The sequence below is a fragment of the Ornithodoros turicata genome, chromosome 1, assembly GCF_037126465.1.
Source record: "Ornithodoros turicata isolate Travis chromosome 1, ASM3712646v1, whole genome shotgun sequence".
Classification (NCBI taxonomy): Eukaryota; Metazoa; Arthropoda; class Arachnida; order Ixodida; family Argasidae; genus Ornithodoros; species Ornithodoros turicata.
In genome coordinates, this window is record NC_088201.1 from 7284498 (window position 1) to 7301680 (window position 17183).

General features: G+C 46.0%; 1 protein-coding gene across 5 annotated transcripts in view; it reads left to right on the forward strand.

The window, feature by feature from the left end:
• The window catches only part of LOC135377412 (uncharacterized protein ZK1073.1-like), a 170123-nt gene that overhangs the window by 44188 nt on the left and 108752 nt on the right, over nucleotides 1–17183 (forward strand). For 2 of the 5 annotated variants that reach the window (XM_064609794.1, XM_064609795.1), the window contains one exon: nucleotides 13079–13120. The exons of the other annotated variants lie outside the window; for them this stretch is intronic. In XM_064609794.1, coding sequence (XP_064465864.1) covers nucleotides 13079–13120 — 42 coding nt within the window. The remainder of the gene's footprint in view (nucleotides 1–13078; nucleotides 13121–17183) is intronic. 5 annotated transcript variants of the gene reach the window in all.

Genomic DNA, 17183 nt, shown 5'->3' on the forward strand with positions numbered 1-17183 from the left:
TTGCCACCTCAGCTTCTTCTCAGATTCAAAATACGTTGTAGCCTTCATATCGACACACTCTATTGTCTCCTCCTCCATTCTACGTTCAACAGTCGCGCATTGCCTCGAACAAACGTTTGCATTCGTTCGCAGACGGTAAGCCCCCCATTGAGCCGCAGGGCAACTCGTGACGATGAGTTTTGCGTAGGACTAGCTTATTTAGTGAATCTACATAGGACGAGGAAAACCGCAGAGGCTTTGCATTCTGCGATGCTTTGCTGCGTGTTCATGCAGTCAGCGACGTTCGTCGTCTGCAAACGCTCCGCCACGTGGACATATAAAGCCGGGATGCCGTCAGCCAATCGACGCAGACTGTTTCAAACGCTTGGTTTTTTTGTGGCTGCTAATGGCTGCACGTGCGGATCGTCTCCATAGCCGTCGAAGGCGCAGTCGCCATTGGCAGACTCTCTTTACCACGTCACGCCGTTTAAAAGGACTGTCGCATCCGTCCCAGTCGATTCCGAAACTATAATGCCGTTGTTCCGTAATGAACTCCTCGTTCATTACCGACAAAAACGACGACTGTCCTACACGAAGAGAGCAGTAGTTTCTGTGGAATTTGAGTGCATGGCAAGAGCAGAAGACGGATGTTGAGAGTATGCCGGAACTCCCTCTCTAGAAATTGGAGAAAACGTCAGTCGGACAAGGCCAATCAGGGAGCGCCCTTTGACGAGGACAAGTCCAATCAGGGACCGACGGGAGGGACCTTGGCGACATGCGGCCGGGTGGGACGGCGTCTGCAGGTCGCGGAGAGTCTGTGATCCGCTTGTGGAACGTGGTACTTCTGGGTTAGCGTCGGACACGTTCGTATGGCCAGAACTCACACTGGTAAGCGAAAGTCGGCGTATTTACCGAGAACTTGGTATACTGTAGTGCGAACGCGAAGCAGGCGAGTTCGGAAACAATTGGCTGCACTCCCATTCGTGTGCCTTGCTTACGTCATCATGATGTCACTATCGCTGGGACTTCCTTAGGTGCAGAGGGAGTGCCAATCTTTAAAACTCGTTTATTTAATAGCGCGCTTTAGCATACCGTACGCTGTCGCCTTTGCGTAAAGGGATAGCGTTGGTAGTTCCGCGCACGCGCAAGACATAAACAGTGCTTTGCGCATTGCGCAGAACACCATCGCTATCGCTTAGGTACGCGAAAGCGACAGCGTACGATATACCAAAACGCACTAATATGCAAGCTGCTTTCGGAAGAGAAACGTAGCCAAGCAGACTGTGAAGCGGTATCGAACATTAAGCCGGAAACAGAGGCGGAGAGTTTTCATTTTCCCGGGGGGGGGGGGGGGGGGGGGCAAGGGCGCACCGCGAAGTAAGTACTCTGACGGGGGGGGGGGATATGTTAAGAAAAAAAAAAAGAAAGGAAAGGTAAGCCAGATGGATGTCTGCTTGTTATGCAAAAAAAAGTGAAAGGGGGAAGACAAAAGAGGCAAAGAACAAAGAAAGCAAAAGAAAACAGAAAGAAGGAAAGAAAAGGAAAAGAAAAATTAAGAACACAGAACGAAAGCTGAAGAATCACACACTCTGGCGGGATCCTATGATGTATGCACAACTGGTATAGAAATAAGAGGAAGGAAGAACAGAAAAAACAAAACAAAAAAGAAGAAGAAAAACAGAGAGTACGTAAACAGTGAACATGTGCACAACTAAAGGCAATATGCCTTTGAAAACTGAGTGCAAAAAAAAAAAAAAAATGCATTGAATCCTCGGTGTCTGATCCGAAATGCGCGCAATATAATGAATATGGTCAATGAAATGGAGCAGCGGGAGTTGAACCCGCTCCCAACGGATATGCGTTCCGAAGACTGGCAGCTGGTGGTGCCTTTTCGACTGCTTCGTTTCATTGATCCGATTGCTTTGGGCAAAATTCAGGCTATGTGCTGTGTCATCCTCTATGTTTCTTCGCCTCACCTTCTACTGTGATAATGAGTATGGTGGGCGGATACATATTTTACAAATTGCAAATGCATTTTTGGGGTTGGTGCCTCTTCGCTCTTCGGACTTCCCGGGGGAGGCGGCGCCCCGCCTAGTTCATGTTCCGGGGGGGCAAGGGCCCCCGTGCCCCCCCCCCCCCCCCCGCAGTCGGCGCCTATGGCCGGAAATGCATGGGACGTTTTCCCAACGTTAAAACGTCGCGCGCACCCCATGACCTTGCACACGCGGCGAACAAACGCCCGCGAGGCGAACACCCGAAACGCATGGGACGTGTACGGAGCGAGTGACGCGCGCCACTGTTAATATATTCGTCTACCACAAACGTCTATTAGAACGTGCAGATGCTTTTTTTTCCCCTGTGGTTCCTGCGCTCATTCATTCCAGATACCATTAAAGTGTACAAGTAAATTTAGTGTGGTGGATAATGTCCCAAAAATTTACGCGAGCTACTCATACGCAACCTTGTCTCCCGCACGGCGGCCATCGTTCTGTCTACTTCTCGGAAAACGCGCCCAGACGCGGGCGAATATCTGTAGTCGAGAGATTCTTGCGTACACCCTCGGCGCGCGTTGAAAAACTGTGTTTTTTTTTTCTAGGTCACACGCACGCCGAGCGCGTCCTGAAAACGTCCTCAAAACGTTAGGCCTTTAGCCTATCGGTTTCGTACACACGTTTCCGGATGCTGTAGTCACTTTAAGCGATCGGGCTTTGCTTACTCTAGGTGACGTTGGCTGATCACGTCTATAGACGGCTGTCGTCTCCTGCGATCGCTTTTGCCAACAAGCCGAGGCAGCTCATAGGAAGAAAGCACATCTTCCTCCCTTTCTTCTATACGGGGCGATGTTTCCTTGTGAAATATCGCGGCAATCACGACAACAACGGACCACGATGCCCTTTATAAATAAGCCGAGGTGGAGCCGCTGTTAGTTCCTTGCCAACTTTCACGTCACGTCAGGGGCCGGCTGGCGTTGTAACGGAGCGCCATTTATCCCTTTATTAGAGAATGAGAACTGTGTTGAAGTATATACCCCTTTTTCTACACACTACAGGCTAAACTGTAGCGGGAGCCTCGTTATCGTGCAACAATTTTACACTTGTGAGACCCAAATGCTGCTACGTATATGTTATGTGTAGTTAACCGAGACTACGTTAGAGGCTTGCGCCTAACGACACTCCTGCGTCTGGGTACATGAATCATTCCCAGGGTTTTGCTGGAGCAATGAACGCACGATGTTTCCCGCTTCTAAATTATGTTGATTCGTCCTGCTCTTTCAGTGCACTGATGTATGCGGCCGCTGAATATTTAGAACAGAAGCGCTAGGCCGTCCGATGCCGAGAGAACATTGTGATTTTCAGCTTACGTTATGCTTCCGCGGAGAAAATGTACTGTATTAATCAGTCGAACTATCTCCAGCGTGTATTCTAGCTGTACCGCGTACTTCTCCACACAGCGGCGTAGCCAGAAAAATATTTCGAGAGGGATTCCATGGGGACTTTACATGGGAGAGGAGGGTTTCCCTCGCGAACTGTGCCGACATTTGTCTTAAAACTTAAACCCAACTTGGCACAACTTCGGTATAAACTCGAGCACAGCACACAGTTAGTTGCGGGCTTACGGCGTTGCGGTATTGTCCGGATTGGATTGGATTGGATTATTTTAGTATTAACGAATTCAAACAACTCAGGGAAAAATCCCCTAATTAAACAAACTAATCAAAAAGTCCCTAATTGTGGTCTGCTTCGGCCAATTCTCGTTGTTTATTTTAGCATTCCGAGAAGCTTTTGAGCCTCCAACTGGAACCTCTGTGCTTGAATCATTCGTATTGCCTACACCTACTTATTTCACGATGACTGATGAGATGTGAATGACAGAATACTTATATATGCATATTTATTTGCTTATTTAGTAATACCCTGAAGCTACGCAAAGCACTACAGAGGGGAGTGATGTTTAGTTATAATTTGCGTATCAGGATTCATCCAAAACAATGACGATGGGAGGTGATCCACTCCACACTTGTTCTATAGGTGTGAGGGAATTAAAGACATACATATTCAGAGGGAAGTTAGGGGAATTACGTTTCGTGAATTCCGCTTCCGTTAACGTTTCCAGGTTTGAATTTCGTTTCCGTTTCGGTTTCCGGTAAAGGTAACGGAAACATTTTTGTTTCCGTTTCTTCTTTCGTTTCGTGTGGAATTTGGGTAGGTAACGTTTCCGTTTCCGGTAGCCAACCCTGGGGGCTTAATCGCTTCATCATCGTTACGGCCGTTACAAGCTAACGAGTGGCGGGAAATTCAAAAAGGCGGGCGGGAAATTTAAAAAGGTGGGCTCGTGCCAAAACACGTGCACGGCGCTCTTCGCGCGATACGTGAAGGCCGTGGTACAGGTCACGCGCAATGTGTCACGTGCCCACCTTTTTGAATTTCCCGCCACTCGTTAGCTTGCAACGACCGTAACGACGATGAAGCGATTAAGCCCCCAGGGTGATCTAAGGTGATCAAGCCACGAATGCGGAGCTTCCATTTGTACTAGAACGCATACGATACTTATTGACCAATTAGTAAGATCTTCGGGCAAAGTTCTTGAGGCACGCGATATCTTCAGAAAAAAAAAAAAAAAAAAAAGGACCAGGGTCGTGTCGACGCGACGCGTTCCACGCGAAACATGACCAGAGAACGGAACATAACAAGCCTAAGTGACCATACCATAATCAAGGAGATCCCTCATGGTAATTCGTGTAACGATAAGGCGCTTCTTTACGTTGCAACATGAGCGACACTACAGCGTAGGGTCGGTGGATTAATTTCACTCAACCGAAGTATATTTATCCAGTGCTAAAACCCGAGCACAGAAGCAAAACAGCCCGGAGGACATCATACCGATTGAGAAAAAGGTCGATCGCATCAAGGAATTGACGAATAAACGCATTGTGCGCACTTCGGCATTACAGGTACACTCTAAGAAAAAAAGGAGTAAAACGGGGAGTAATTGCAGCTTCTACTCCCCTAGTCTGCAATTACTCCCCATTTTAGTCCCCTAACCCAACATTTAGTCCCGACATTTACTCCCCAGGACAGCAAATTGTCACTAAACTTCGCGAATCGTCTCCTGAATGCAACAGTCTACGTAAATATGTGCCCTTGGTCAATTTGAACGACATAAGGCTGTATAACTCAGACAACGTAGCAATTTTCCAGCCACACAGAGTAAGAAACAGTTAGCGCATCTTTCTTCGCAAATTGTGCCCTAGTATGGCGCAAGATTTGATATCACTCGATATATCACCGTTGACGGTTTGCTTCAAATTATTTTCATGCATGCGCACCAATTATGTATCTGGGACTCTTACAACAGCGCGTGAAATGCGGTCTTCACTCTGTGACATTCATTTACTCCCGTGCATTTACTCTCGAAAGGGACTATTTTTTGTGGCAATGCAATTACTCCCCAAAAGGAGTAAAGGTACTCCGTTTTTTCTTAGAGTGTACGTGTCGCCACTATGAAAAACCATCCCATTTTAAGCACACAGAAGCCCCAAATGTAGCGCCGAGGAGCATCCGCAGAGTAGACAGAAAATAGCCAAGTCGCCATCGCCAAAATTTCGTCGCCACGACAGTCAGAAAGTATAGCCCATTTGGCTCAAAGTAGCCAAATCTGGCAATGCTGTTCTGACTGGCGACGAATGTTCGCTGATTTCGCTTCAGTTCATTTCAAGGCCGAAACGATCGCGGAATAACCATAATCTGCGTAATGCGCCAGTACGGAAAATTCGAGGCAGGTGGGGAAATGAGTGATCGATTACCTGTGCAGCCGTCGCAATGGCTAAACGTCGAGAACACCCAGATCCCTGGCGGTAGTCAGATGCTGGATGGCCGTTGATTAAGCAAAATTTGAACACTCGGTAAAAAGAGACTCCTGTCAAACTGAGGCGTCAAGAATGAGCGCAAGCGGCAGTAGTGGCAAAGATTACCATAGTATTGGAAAATGATAACAGGGTGATAGCCGTGGCGGTAGCACTTTTGTTGAGAAGACGAAACCGAAACTAAAATCTTCCCGTCACTTTATCGCAGACGTCGGATAGGAATTGAATTAGCTGTCGGTCCAGGAGTATAGACATGGTCGATTCGAAAGGCCTGACATCTTCGAACACTCCGTTGTGTTCAAATAGCTGAATATCTGCAGTTCGTTATATGCCTTCCTAACATATTTCTACATACTATAGACACTTTGGTAATACATAGTACGCAACCCTAGTTGTTCAAACAACTGCCTGCCGAATGTATTCCACGTGGAGAAATTCCTTCCGGCAAAAGAGCTCAATACAGCCTTAATGTAGCTGGACACGAATATGAGGCATACCTTTCAGATTGAGACCGTGCAGTTAGTTTATTCACGTCGATGACGATGTTGATATAAGATATTTTCCGCGGCAATACGCTGGCCGACAACGGTGAAATATAGGGTAAGATGATTCTGATTAGGAGCCGTCGTTTGTCCCAAACCCGTCCTCTTCCCCAAACTAGTTGACAAAATATCGGGAAATGATTATTGATCCGCCGTTCGATTGCGTGCAAACTGACCTTAGGCTGCGGCATTCATACGCCCCCGTCTGGGTTCGACGAACTGTGTCTCTTAAAGGAGGACTTTCGCGAAGGAGTTGCTGTTGTGTGCGTGATTCTTGTGATTCTCGTGAAATACATGAGAACCAAAGGTCTTCATAGGAGGGCGTGTACTGTCGCTAACCAGAATAACTTACTTATTGGAGCTTCTTCACAAACACACCGGAAGCAAACCCAGCGTTAACGCGCGCAATACAACGCGGTTTTAACCAGAGAGGTAATACTGATGTATTGGCTTCAAAGTGGAAGCTCACTCACACGAACTGGCTCCCGTGTAATTTGAAACGGACTAGGGTATAACGTGTCGAATGAAGAAACACGCACTCCTGAACAAAAACACGCATCAAGTCAGTATTCATGTGCGAGCAAGTCGTCGCAAAGCACAGACCGAAAACTGAGAAAAGTTCAGAAATTGAATGCACACACACACATGCATTGGATGATGATGAGGTGGGCGATTCACCGCCCTACCTCTGAAGGCAGTACCTCTGGAGCCACCTAAAAGTGACAACATATACCCACCATAGGCATCGTCGAAGAGGACAGACGATGTCTGCCACAGCCTGCAGAAATAGACAGCTCCAAGAACTGCTCCCCACTCTCTTTAAAGTTCTGAGCGAATTTCCACTCCAGTCGGATCTATTGCCACACTCTGCGTGCAGATACCGTTTGCACTGCAATGCATTGCGCTATCCTTACTCTAGGTTAGCAGAGGAATATGCCGTTCTGCCGTCCTAGACATGCTGCAAGGTCATATTATATATATATACATATATATATACGTTTGATCATGATGATGAGGTGGACAATTCACTGCGATGAAGCAAGCTAGCTGGTGTATGCGGAGAAAAGGCATTTCCTTGAGTTTGAGGGAACATAAAGGTGCGTCCTCACTATGGCGATCGGCATAGGGAGCCATAGGCAAAGCACACCGAGAAAGCCGATCTGAGGACACACCTTAAGGAACCCAAGGAGGCAGTTCCCTTCCTCAAGGAAATGCTGCCTTTTCCAAGGAATTGAGCTCACCTGTCCTGCCTCGTTATCGTGGCTTCTCCCGCTAAATTTACATTTAACTTAAACGTACATGGGTCTAAATTTGAAGTAGATTCTGTATTGCCAACTGTAGGAAAAGCTAAGTAGATGTGTGTATTGTCAGTAGAGTAAATCTACTGAGAAAAATGGAGGCTAATGTTATTGTAATCACTCCCGCACGGGGCAGGCCGCTGAAGCGACATGTTTTTGTAATTGTCCAGCCCTCACGGTGTGTGGCACTAAAACATAATAATACAAAAAAAAAAAGAATCTGTGGTCGTAAACTTCATGTCGCAATGAAACTTAACTTGCTTAGCAACGACACGGCGAGTCGAGGCACCTCGCGTGCCGCCGGTTACTAGCCTCTCTCTCCAGTTAATGGGTTCAGTGCGACAAATAGACGAAGAAAGAAATGGTCACGTGATCGTCGTCTGCGGGGGCGCCGGACGTTATCGGAGCCCCAGCCGGGTCGCCACACCCGCTAATAAATATTTCCCACCGACATCGATTTTCGACGGCCAAGAATATCGCCGATGGCGTGACGAACCTATGGGGTTGTATTGTTCGTACGTAACACGTCGGAGTAACTGGTCGCCATCACGTCGCAATAAACGCATTCCCCTACCAACTATGTTTGGCAAAAGCAGCCTCAACGGAGGCAACCGCGCTGTTTTTATTCAATATAGTTTAATGGGCGCGTAATGCACAGAGTTCAAATAAAGCCGTAGAGTATTAAATGCTCTTAAAAGTAGCCCCCCCCCCCCCGTCAGTTTCAAGATACAAGTTGGACTTCGCTATCAAAGAAATACGAAGAGCGTGAAGTTTAACAATGACATTACCAAAAAGCTTTATTAGCTCGCGGGAAAAGCTGCTTTTCAAACTGCCTATCCATTTTTCATTTCATTTTCATTTATTGGAACATTTGTAAAAACCTGTACATCACAGGGTGGCCAAAAAGCAGCAAAAAAGCTGCTTGACTAGGGCACGACCCTTTATCACTCATCATTGATAGTTATATCAAAATCTAGCCGTAGAAAAACATATAAAGGAACATATACCCGAAATGCATGCACTGCACATTGGAAACAAATCAGCATAATCAGCTACACAATGCACCACGTATGCTTAGTGTCCTTAGGAAGGACAATGACACATCATTAACGTGCAAATTCAGTGCGGAAAACCTGTTTAGTATATGTGGAAGGCTATAGGTTAGCGAGGCTATAGGGTAGCCTGCCCCCAACGCTGGACAAGCGCTCTACAGATGCGAGCGAATACGCTACAGAAACGACAGAATTTACCGTCGTTTTTCTCCTTATATCGTTGCTTTAACCTCATAAACAATTATTAATATTTTACGTGCCCTCTCTCGATCGCTACGGCGTTGGGCACGGGTCTTCTATCCTGACTGTAGGGGTCTCAATGGCTTACCCGCATACCCTTCAAGACAACACATCGCCTCATGCATGCTCCCAACCCAGAGACGGTAACCCTACCCAAGACCAACGTAGATGTCCCGAACGTCTCAGACCCTAAAGCATATGTAGAGCACAAAACGCATTGCCGAAATAAAGGAGAATGTTTCGTTCGACCTCCGCATCACGCACACAAAAGTAACTTGGCAGAGTGAGTAGAAGTAATTGCAAAAATATCTAAGTTAGACTACTAAATACTGACCTTTGACAATATTTGCAAGTTGCCAAGTTACTCTCAAAAGTATTAACTTAAATACTCTACTCAAGTTACTGTACAAGTCTGGTCCTTCCTCACCTCTTTGGCGGATCAGTTGGAAACATATCCGCTTAGTCGTCTCAATGTTGCCGGTCTGGAGGACGCCAATAGACCTCTACCCGAGAAACGTCATCATGACGTTGATCATGAAACCGAAACAAATCGGAAGGGGAGACCTGGGTTCCACGAATGGGCACTTGTTGGCTGCCTCCTATTGAAAGAAAAGTAGGACCGAAGGTCGTGGCCCTTTCCGGGACCATCGTAGTCCCCTCAAGACCGTGGCTTTCGGGCCCGACCTCGTTCGCCACTAGCTTCTAGCGTAGTTCAACTCTACCAAACTGGTGGCGCTGTCGAACGCTATGACGTCATTTGTTTACAAACAGGGAGGAGTCTATTTGGTTCTCCCACCGTCAACCAAGGGTTACATGTTGAGTCACCATTGCGAGTCTATGCACGACGAAATTAAAAGCGAAACATTAGTGAGTTTTAGTGTATCGTACGCTATATCGCCTTTTGCGTACGTAAGGAATAGCGTTGGTGGTTCTGCGCACGCGCAAAACAAAGTGAGCTTCGCGCATTGCGCAGAACCACCACGCTATCCCTTACGTACGCAAAGGCGATATAGCATACGCACTGTTAGAAAAATTTATACCTTTTAGGGTATAAACGGTTTGTCCTAGGGCGCATACCTTTTGAGGTATAAACGCTATACCTCCTTCGAGGTATAGTAACTTTATACCTTCCTGAAAGTATATTATTTGCACCTCATGGTATAAACATATATCCCCTTGAAGGTATATTTTCGAACCCGGGATGTAATCTTGAAAAATTGGAATATTCGATTTTTTTCAACGCTATTTAAGAGTGGCACTTTTCTGATCCAGCTCTTAACAAAATTATAACAAAATAATATAGAGCAACAAGTGCTTTAATAACAGCAACTACCGCGAGAAGGAGAGAAAGAAAGATACCTGTACACGCACGCACACAAACGTACCCACAAGCTCATATTCACAAAGTGCAGTTGTAAAACGTAAAGGAGAGCTCGTGCAGATTACTCGTCACGCAAGAAGCAACGTGGGAGGATTTGGTGGAGAACAGATGCTGGTGTAACACATCGTGGCTTCGCAAAATGTGGGGCACCTTCGCCCGACGAGCAAGTATACGAGTGAGGACGCGTAGATTTGGTCACTTCAGGAATAAATAGCACGGTGCTATAAACCACTCCCCTATTAATTACGATGCAACTGTATTACTGACTGTGTTTCCTAATTAAATTACTTCTTAGCTGAAATGGTATATACTGTTTCCACCACAAATTAATGTGGTACCACAGGTTCATATCCAAAGGTATACAAAATACCGAAGGTATAAATGCAAGAGAGAAGTATCTTATTATACCCTCAACTGGCGTGGAAGGTATAGCCTCGGCGATTTATACCTCCCACATGGTTTAAACGGGGTATAGACATTGGTGATGAGGTGTAAACATGGGTTTAGTCCTGGTTTATACCTTCGTTATACCTCTTCTATACCTTTTCTTCTAGCAGTGTGGTGCACTAAAACTCCCTATTTTTACCCGAGATATAGGAGTGAAAGCTTCAATGGGTGCCCGTAAGCTTCAATGTGCCCTGAGGGAAGACAATGTCAAGCAATCGATACATGCGTGTCACAAGCGCGTTGTTCCTTTCCATGGTAGACCCGCAGACATGGCACGCTTTGTTGTATCGAACGACGCTGTGCACACACGCGACGATTGTTTCGAATAAGAGATACGTTTCGACGGCCTTGCTAGATGTTTTCCTGTCTGGCAAAGCCAGACTTATCGATGTCGCAACATCGAGGCGAGGCGCATCTTCATGCTCGGAACAGCAACATGGCTCGATGCCAAGTAGAACATATCTCGAGCCAACATGCTGCGCGTCCAGGTCAACATGATCCTTGCGTCGTACACGCCAACTAAAGGTGTATCGTCCTCTCATGAATGGGTGCATTGACGTGATATTCATTCGCAGTTGGGCAACACTGTAATATTGCATTGGGTGCCCTGAAAGTGCAAGTGTAATTTTTTTACTGCACTCTGAAAGAAAAAAAGGGTGTACTGTAACTCCTTTTTTTGCCACATATATAACACCCTTTTGGAGAGTACAATTACGTTCAAAAGGGTGTCTCCTCACTCCCTCAAGGGAGTAGCGTAACACCTTTCTCCCTACTGGAGAGTAATATTACTCCCCGGCAGGGAGAAAGTGTTATGCTATTCCCTTGAGGGAGTGAGGAGACACTCTTTTGAGCTTAATTGTACTCTCCAAAAGGGTGTTATATATGTGGCAAGGAAAGGAGTTAAAGTACACCCTTATTTTTTAAGAGTGTGCTCGCACAGTCAAGCAGATGCTCAGGTACTGAGCTTTAACAACAACAACAACAAATAAATCGTTACTATGACATTGGGTGATTCACCACTGGAGAGCAGTACACTACCACATTACACGCGAAACATTAGATGTGAGATATGAGAATGAAGTTAAAGTTACGTGCAAGTGCAAGAATTGAGCTGTCCTTCACTGGCTGCGCTACGCCGCAAAAAGGAAGACGAAGAAGAAAAAAACGCACTTGGAGACCGTAAAAGCTCTAGCAGCCACGTGAACGTGAACTCTAGAACGTGAACAATTAGACAAGGAACTAAGAAAGCTTAGTCACACGCCTCTCACCTTTGCCAAGATAATGGGCAATTGGAATACAAGCTCAGATCGAAAAATTGCACTCAGTGTGCTGTGTGACTTCCTCAAAGAAACGCAAATCGTGCAGAAATATTAGGACAGGTCCACTGAAGAAGGAACTCCGCATGTTGACAATCAGCAGATAGATCCAAAGGGCAAAGGATGATCCTCCTGCGATCTATAAATGTAATAATCAACAAGCTACCTAATCCAGCTAACCCCCTCCCCCCAGCCGACATACAAGCGAAGAAGAGGAACATACTCCTCAACTAAAAGAAATGGAGCAGCAGACCCCAAACTCGGGCGTCACCAAGCTCCAAAACGCAGCTACTTCTACTCTACTCTCTAGCAGCCATGGCAAACAATTTTTGTGATGTCGTTCCCTGATCTGTGCAGTCTCCGGGCCTTTTTACACAGATAATATATCAGTGTGGGACAGAACGTGTGGGATTAGGGGTAGAGAACTGCCTCGCTGATATCAATGCTCCATGTCCGGCCGAGGTCGTCAGCACTTCGTATGACAAGGTGCGCCTCCTTGCGTGCAGAGACAGTGTACACGGGGGAGCCGTGTCCTCAGATTTCAGCCCACGTTAGGGATGAGCAGAATGAAATCCGCGGACAAGCTACTGTGGTAGTGGGAAACAATAGCTCCGAATCACCCTTCCCCTAACCAAATCCTCCACTAAGGGGTAGTCATACTCCTCACGATATCATTAAAAGGTGTCAAATGATGCTCAAAGGATCACCAATAGGAAACTCGCCAAATATGTTTTTGTTGTTTTGTTTTTCTTGCAAAGAAAAAGTTTTCTTTGAAATGAGATACGGTAAGCTCTTGATTGAGAGAGTGACGTGATGTGATAGTGGAAGAAAAAAAAAGGGGGGGGGGATTTAAGTCACGACAAAGCGAGGCGTCTTGACTGAGAGTCTTCTACGGGAGTATGCGTGAGACCTGATATATCCTTGTCCAAGGCGTGTTCTGACGTCTGTTTCTTCTTTTAGGCAACGAAGCCTCCAACGGGAGCTACTAAGAAGTTCTTGAGGGTAATTATTGTGTGGCTAACACAGCGTGCCAGGTGTGCTATTGTGTTGTGTGGTTGGCTTGCCGCACTTTAAACGCCAGCTTCGTTTATCTTGACTTTGTCACACTTTGCAGCGCGCTTGTGCTCATAATAAAGCATGTACCTTTTGGCTTAACTGACCACGCAGACCACGTTCTGCGGAAGCGCCAGCGCCAGTGAGGATGCCGGTCCGGCGTCAACCGAAAATAGTAGTCGTGTGTCATTTTGTGGAACGTTATCTCAGCAGGAAGGTACTACATGGTGAAGAGCTATAAGTACAACATCTTCCAGACTTTGACACTGCATGCGCCTTAGTTCCTAACCACACTATATGTCAGTGTACGTGTAGATTATTCTAACGAGCGCGTACGTTTCACTGCGTTAGCAAGAACCATACTGTGACTCAACACTTCGCGTATGCAGCTGATACTCGTATAACAAACTTAATTGTATGGTGTAAATTATTCGTAGCGTCCTCTTTTTTTTCTCTTCTTCTTCTTCTATGAGAGTGTTTCTTTTCCACGAATCCCGTAGAAAGTATAATAATCCTTAATGATGTCGTGCATTATTGTTCTGAAACGACCCTCCATATGGCTTTCTTTCTTTTATTTCATTCTTTTTTTTTACATTTCGTAAGTACAGTCGCAACAAATGATGAAGAACAAACGTGAACAGGACGTAAGCACACAATGGACCTTTTCCATATTCGCGTCGCCCCTGGCGGTGGAATGTCGGACGTCGTGTCTTTCCCCTCAATAACGCTTTACGAACTGGCACGTACGTTGCGTGGGAAAGTAGCAAAGGAAGATTGGAAGAAACATGCGGAAAGGGTGAAAGCGCATTGTGCTCATTACCAGACCTCAAACGTCCGCTAACCTTGAAACTGATTATCTCCCCACAATGAACATGACAGTAGCCCGAGGTGGGACCATGGCGATGTTTTCCGCTCAAAGATGGCGGACTCAAGGGCTGGGCATGCGCATACGCGTTGTCGGAAACGGTCCATTCCGTCCTGTCATCTTTCCGCGCCATGTCTACGTTTGATCCAAAGCAACTTGCTCGCATCAGTGCTTTCTCCAAATGATTAGAAATTATACTCGGAACGTCCGCATTAAAAGTAATGCAATGCACTTTCTTCGCTTTTTTTTTTTTTTTCCTTTTCAGTATAAATTCACCAATGCCAAAATATGTGCCAAAATCGAATTATGCTGACAAAAAGCTCAAACCACGCCCAGGAAAGTTATTGCTGGCTACGCGAATGAAAAGGGGGAACGTACCAGAATGACTCACGTGGAAAAGATCGGCTCTTGAGAAAGAACCATAATGTAGAAGCATAAAAATAAAAATAAGAGGTAGGTGACTGAATTTTCTTCGGCTCACATCTTTGAATAACATTAAAATTCGAGCACGTCGACGATTTACTTGCGAGAGTTCCCAAAGAGTATTCTCAAGTTTTCAGGAAAGCTAGATTGGATTCACGTATCGGGCTTATTTTGTTTTCTGTTTGTCGTTTAGTACGCAGTGGAAGTAAACTTGGTATCGGCATAAAGGGGTAGACACTGCGTTAGAGAGAAAGCCAGAAAGGGAATCAACATCTCCGGGAAGATTTGTGGCACGTGATTTTATCGTAACAAACGAAAAAACAAACAAACAAACCTTTCCGAAAAGGTTCTGTCGCGGGTTTCCGTTGAAAATTTCGCTATTCCTGGCAAACTGTTTAATAACTTCGTGAGCGCGATTGGATTTTCTTCCTCGTCTTTCACAAGATGGCACGGATGGCGTCCGAAAATGCGAATACCTCTAATAGAAAACATCGCTAAGAAGTTTGCGCAGAGATAGCCTACAGTCGGCTTTTGTTATCCTCGTAGGCATGTTGAAGGATTAAATTTATGATTTTCTTAACCGTTTAACGAAAAAAAAAGAGGGAAACAAACTGCGGCATCCGTGGCCAGTGTGGCCTAATTGGCTTCTAAAACTGCAGACAGGATTGATTGTACGACTGGTACATACAAGACATAACTGAAATCTCGCGTTACCATATCACACTGCATGTAACCCTAGGGGTAAACGAACTTTCTGTTGTTAATACTCCAAGCGTTCAATTCAACTCTTCACTTCCGGGACCTCGATCTCGAGTCCTATTGAATAGTGAGAATTGTGACCATCTCCCACATCAGAGCCATTTATAGGGAGAGTTTGGCCATTCTCTGATTTTTTTTGCCGCCTCGTGGGTGGAGCCTATTTTGACGTCACAGTCATCGTTGCGCCACCCAAAAAGTCTGAATCCAAGCGGAATCCGCTTATCAGCTATCTAGTCCGCGCCATATTGATGCTTTCCGCCAGCTGGTCGGCAGTTTCGTGGTCGCGCTGAATGTAATCTACGGGAATAACCGGCTTATGACCCACAGGCGCCATTGATAAGGGGGGCTTTGTTGCCGGACTGAAAGAGTTCAAGGACGGAAGGCTTTCGAAGCAAGAAGTACGCACATGTCTTCTCGCCTTGGAGTGTAAACAACGAACAGCATCAATATGGCGTCGCCGACAGGTTGACGACTGGATAACAATGGAGTACGACGAGGGAGGTCGTTCAGCCGTGATGTCACATGACGCGCTGTATGTTAGGCTCCTCCTAATGGCCAACCTCTCTCTATAGGGAGCGCACTTCTCTTTCAAGCACGCACCGGATGCCTTCTAACGAACCAGAGAAGGAGTGAATTATTTGAAAACGTTGATCCTACGTGCCAGTTATGCGGAAAAGCGGCGGAAACCATACGACACATTTTAATCGAGTGCGAGAAAATCCAAGAGTATGCTCCCAAGATCAAAAAAATGGATGAGAACATGCAGTGCTTGTTCAAACAAGCTGAAACAGAAACTGAAAGCGAAGTGGAAGACCCGCCATCAAACGAGCCCTTCAAGCAGATACAGAGCCGCCTAGTGCACTGGGAGAAAATCAAACACAGACTCACGAGACCCACGAGACAACCACAGAAGTGACCTAAGTAACAAACAGAAACGAATTGAACTCATCGAGAACTATTTTCTTTTCTTTTTATTTTTACACCTGTGACTCCATCCTGGAAATCTGCCCTGTATCAAAAGGGATTAGGTGCCACTATCACTATCTATAAACGGCTCTGTCCCACATCAGAGCCGTATATTAAAAGGGAGTCTGGCCATTGGGAGGAGTCGCAAAAAGAGGCTCGACTTGTCAATCACAGTTTCGCTCCACTTATTGGTTTGCTCTTTATCAAGGGGGTCGCCATGACACCTCACTGCCACCCAAAATGGCGACGAAAACAAACACAGTGAAGCGGGGATTTCGTGACAAAAAATTTTCACAGACTACTCTGATTTTATGCCGCAAATGTACATCCTCATATACGTTTCTTGGAAATCAGTTTCAACTGATGCTCATCCATCGATATCTAACCGAAAATAATACGTTTTGTCGCCGGTGTTAGGCCTAGTGAACACGGCGATCGCGGCGATCACAACGAAATCATAACAAAAAACGGCACTGTGCTGTACAATCTTATATTTGATTGCTGGATTTCATGGATATAATCATTCTTGCCTTTTATATTCCAACTATTCATGTAGATTTGTTTCAAAAGCGTACCGACAGAATGTGCCCCCAGCAGGTGGTTCTGCCGGCAGCGGTACAACGACTGAAGCAGACGACAACTCCCGACGTTCCCCACGCACTCTAGGTGGTGTTCATCAAATTTGCACCAAAAATCCACTAGTTTTGCAGATAGCGAGAGGTATCCATTTCAATCCCATCCAAACCACTTGCCACCCAAAATGGCGCTGCCCATGTTGGATAGGGGGACAAGTAGTGAAGATAGGTTGATTGATATCGCCCGATATTTCAAGACTCTATTGGTCAGAAAGCTGAAAAAGTGGGTGGAGCTTCAGGTATAGGCATGACCCATTAATGGCCAGACTCCCTTTTAATATACGGCTCTGTCCCACATAGGCCGTTAGCGCCATCTAGGAGAGCGCGTCGATGCAATCTTCAAACCTAAAGCTGTGCGGCGCAC